The sequence below is a fragment of the Aptenodytes forsteri genome, unplaced genomic scaffold (genome assembly GCF_000699145.1).
Source record: "Aptenodytes forsteri isolate BGI_AS27 unplaced genomic scaffold, ASM69914v1 Scaffold419, whole genome shotgun sequence".
In the NCBI taxonomy this organism is placed as follows: domain Eukaryota; kingdom Metazoa; phylum Chordata; class Aves; order Sphenisciformes; family Spheniscidae; genus Aptenodytes; species Aptenodytes forsteri.
Window position 1 is genome coordinate 197,187 of NW_008795256.1, and position 2,757 is coordinate 199,943.

The 2,757-nt window shown below is 58.4% G+C and overlaps 1 protein-coding gene across 1 annotated transcript in view; it reads right to left on the bottom strand.

Moving 5' to 3' along the window:
* Positions 1 to 353: 353 nt before the first annotated feature.
* Positions 354 to 2,757, bottom strand: part of PIAS3 (protein inhibitor of activated STAT 3) — a 33,841-nt gene continuing 31,437 nt past the window's right edge. Inside the window, exons 5-8 of the mRNA XM_019472029.1 lie at positions 2,079 to 2,213; positions 1,779 to 1,884; positions 1,073 to 1,146; positions 354 to 526 (exon numbers count right to left, since the gene is read on the bottom strand). Coding sequence (XP_019327574.1) covers positions 362 to 526; positions 1,073 to 1,146; positions 1,779 to 1,884; positions 2,079 to 2,213 — 480 coding nt within the window. The 3' untranslated portion in view covers positions 354 to 361. The remainder of the gene's footprint in view (positions 527 to 1,072; positions 1,147 to 1,778; positions 1,885 to 2,078; positions 2,214 to 2,757) is intronic.

Here is a 2,757-nt window from a genome sequence, read left to right on the forward strand (position 1 = left end):
AATACGGGCGGCAGAAACGACACGGGGCTCAGGGGCTCCAAAAAGCTGCGCCGGTATCACCTGCGAGTTTAGTTTTGTGACGGGCTTGTCCGAGGTACGTCGGAGGGCTCCGCTCAAACCCCGGGTGAGCAGGTTCCCTCCTTAACCGCCTGGGCAGAGGCTGCCGGCAAGGAAGCCAGGATTTTGACAAAGGCTTCTCCTTCTTTGGGAGAAACCTCTCCAGATCGGCACCGAAGCGGTTCGGGGAACGGAAATCGGATTTTTAAGCTATTCGAGGCTGTAACTTGTCCGCGTTAAGAGGATAAGCCTTAAAAAGAAAAACATTATCCCGGCTAAAGTCGGTGTCGGAAGCCCGCTCGGCTCACCCGTCGATTATCAGGTTGTCGTACGGGGCTTTCTTATCGCACACAGGACAAGTCCACGTGGGTTTCTTCTCGTTCATTTGCAGATAGAGCGCCGCGTCGAAGCACTGGAGGTGGGTGCAGGTGATGGCTCGGCAGGGCACGATCAGCCTCATCTTACCCAGCTAGGGGACGAGAGGGAAGAAGGGAAGTCGGTTTTGCACCAACCGCCCCTCTCAGCGCCAGGTAGAGCCGGGGGCGTCGCTCCCCGTCCATTCCCTTTTCTCCCCTGCCCAGCGCTCTGGCGCGTTTAAAAAGCCGTTAAACGCACCGCCGACGAAGAATTAACGCGCGCGAGAAAACAAGCTTTCCTGGGGGTATTTTTTGCCTTTAGTTTCTCCTTTTTTAAGCTCACTTCCACCTCAAACACATGCCGCTAGCGAAGGTGAGAGACGAGGACGGGGTCAAGAGAAGACAGTTTTTGGCTGGGCAGTTTAGGGCCAGCGACCTCAGCGATTTATTTATTTTTTTTTCTTTCCCCTACGCATGACAGAAAGCGGTTCTGGCTTTTGCTTCGGAACGAAAGCCGACTTTTCAACAAAAGCGGGGGCTGCAGCAGCGTTAGCCCTCGTCTCGCTCCGAAGCGTTCCCTACGCGACGGGGTAAGGCGAAGCGGGAAGCTGTTCGCAAAGGCCTGTCCAAGAAAAAGGAACAAAAACGTAGAAACCTACTGGACACATCAGGGAAACTCGTAAGCTGGTTGTAGCTATCTCACTGTCGGGATCAGCTGTTAGTTTTTCTTTGACTGAAAGAAGAGGAGGGGAAAAAAGGTCTCCTGTCAACATCCTCCTTCTTTTACGCGCGTAAATACGTACAGACATGATTTATAATTTGCACCGTGACGCTTAATATCCAGATTACAGGCAGGTAAGGCTTACGACAGCAGACGTTATTGCCATTAACCGCTCCGGCAAGAGCCTCCTTGGCCAGAGCACGTACGCAGCGCAGAGAGACGGATCCCTGCCTTGAAAGATTCTACAGCCTGCCCGTAAAACGGCAGCGCCGGGGGGGGAAACGTTCGGCTGTAGGGGAACGGCGCGCAGCCCGAGCGCAAGCCCGCCGCTCCCGCCGCTTCTCGGAGGAGAAATCTTTCGGCAGCGCGGCGGCGGCGGAGACGGGCAGCCACCCGAAGAACGGTTCGATTTAAGAGCTCTGTTGAACGGCGTCGCCGAAAAATAACCCGCGACCTCTACGGTCCTTACCCTTCCCGTCGGGTTCTCACCGACGGGACTCGGCGAGCGGGCGGGGGCTCGCGAGAAGGGACGCGGGCGAAGGCCTGCGCTGCCCTCGCCTGCTCGTTCGGACCCGCTCCCTCTCCCCGCGCTCGGCGCGGGGATCCGATCACGCGCGGTTACCGCCCTGGCGAGGGGTACTCACTCAGGGCTCGCGAGTGGTCCGGATTTCGGATGCCCTTGGCTCTTAGCTTCTGCAGCAGCGTCACCGAGGTCAGCTGCTTCACCAGGTACACCGACAGAGAGTAGTTCTGTTGAAAAAGAAGTTGGACACCGCTCAGACCTAGAAAAACCCACCGGGGAGGAGAGGGCCCCCCCTGGATCCGCACAGCTTGCCGCCGCCGCCATGAGGACGACCCCCGTTCCGCCCCGCGGACCCGAGGCCGCAAACGACCGTCAGCAAAGGAAGAGCAGCAAGCGGGAAACGCTTTTCACCTCCCCTCACCCTGCCAAACTCCGAGGACCAGTTCACCACGACGGTGTTCGGGACGGTCGCCGAAAGCCGTGCCAGCGGAGTGATGTTGACGGGGCGGCTGGGCCGTTTGGGCTCTGCGCCGTTTTTTGTGGGCGGGAGATAACCCTGCAAAGGAAGGAAGGTTACCTGGCGCGAAATGAATTCCCTCCGAGGTGTAAGGCCACGTGCAAGAACCCGGGAGCCCCATCTCCTCCCGGCACGTCGCGCCTCGAGACGTTCCGCCTCACGCCTTAACAGCTCGAAGGAGAATTGATCTACAAATCTCGAGGCAGCAGGTCGTTACTCCTCGACGTCAAGGAACGGAGGACAGAGGCTCCCCCCCCCAACCTCCCTAGGCTGACGAGCGCGCCGGCACCCCGTCCTAAGCTGAACCTCGCCCCACGCGCAGAACTGTCAGTCCGGGATGCGTCGTGCGCAAACGGCGTTCAGTTAAAAAGCAAATCCCACCCGGTTCACACGAGGCTGGGAAGCTGAAAAGTTACATCCCGTGACAAATCCCGCGTTGATCTCGTTTTTGCTCCGTTACATCCGCGTTCCGACCCGATTAGAGACCCGGCCCGTTATCCGGCCCAAAAGCGCCTTTTCTGTAATTCAGATTTACGCCTCCTCCCCCCCACCACCACCACCATCGCCCTCGCGCAGACCGGGC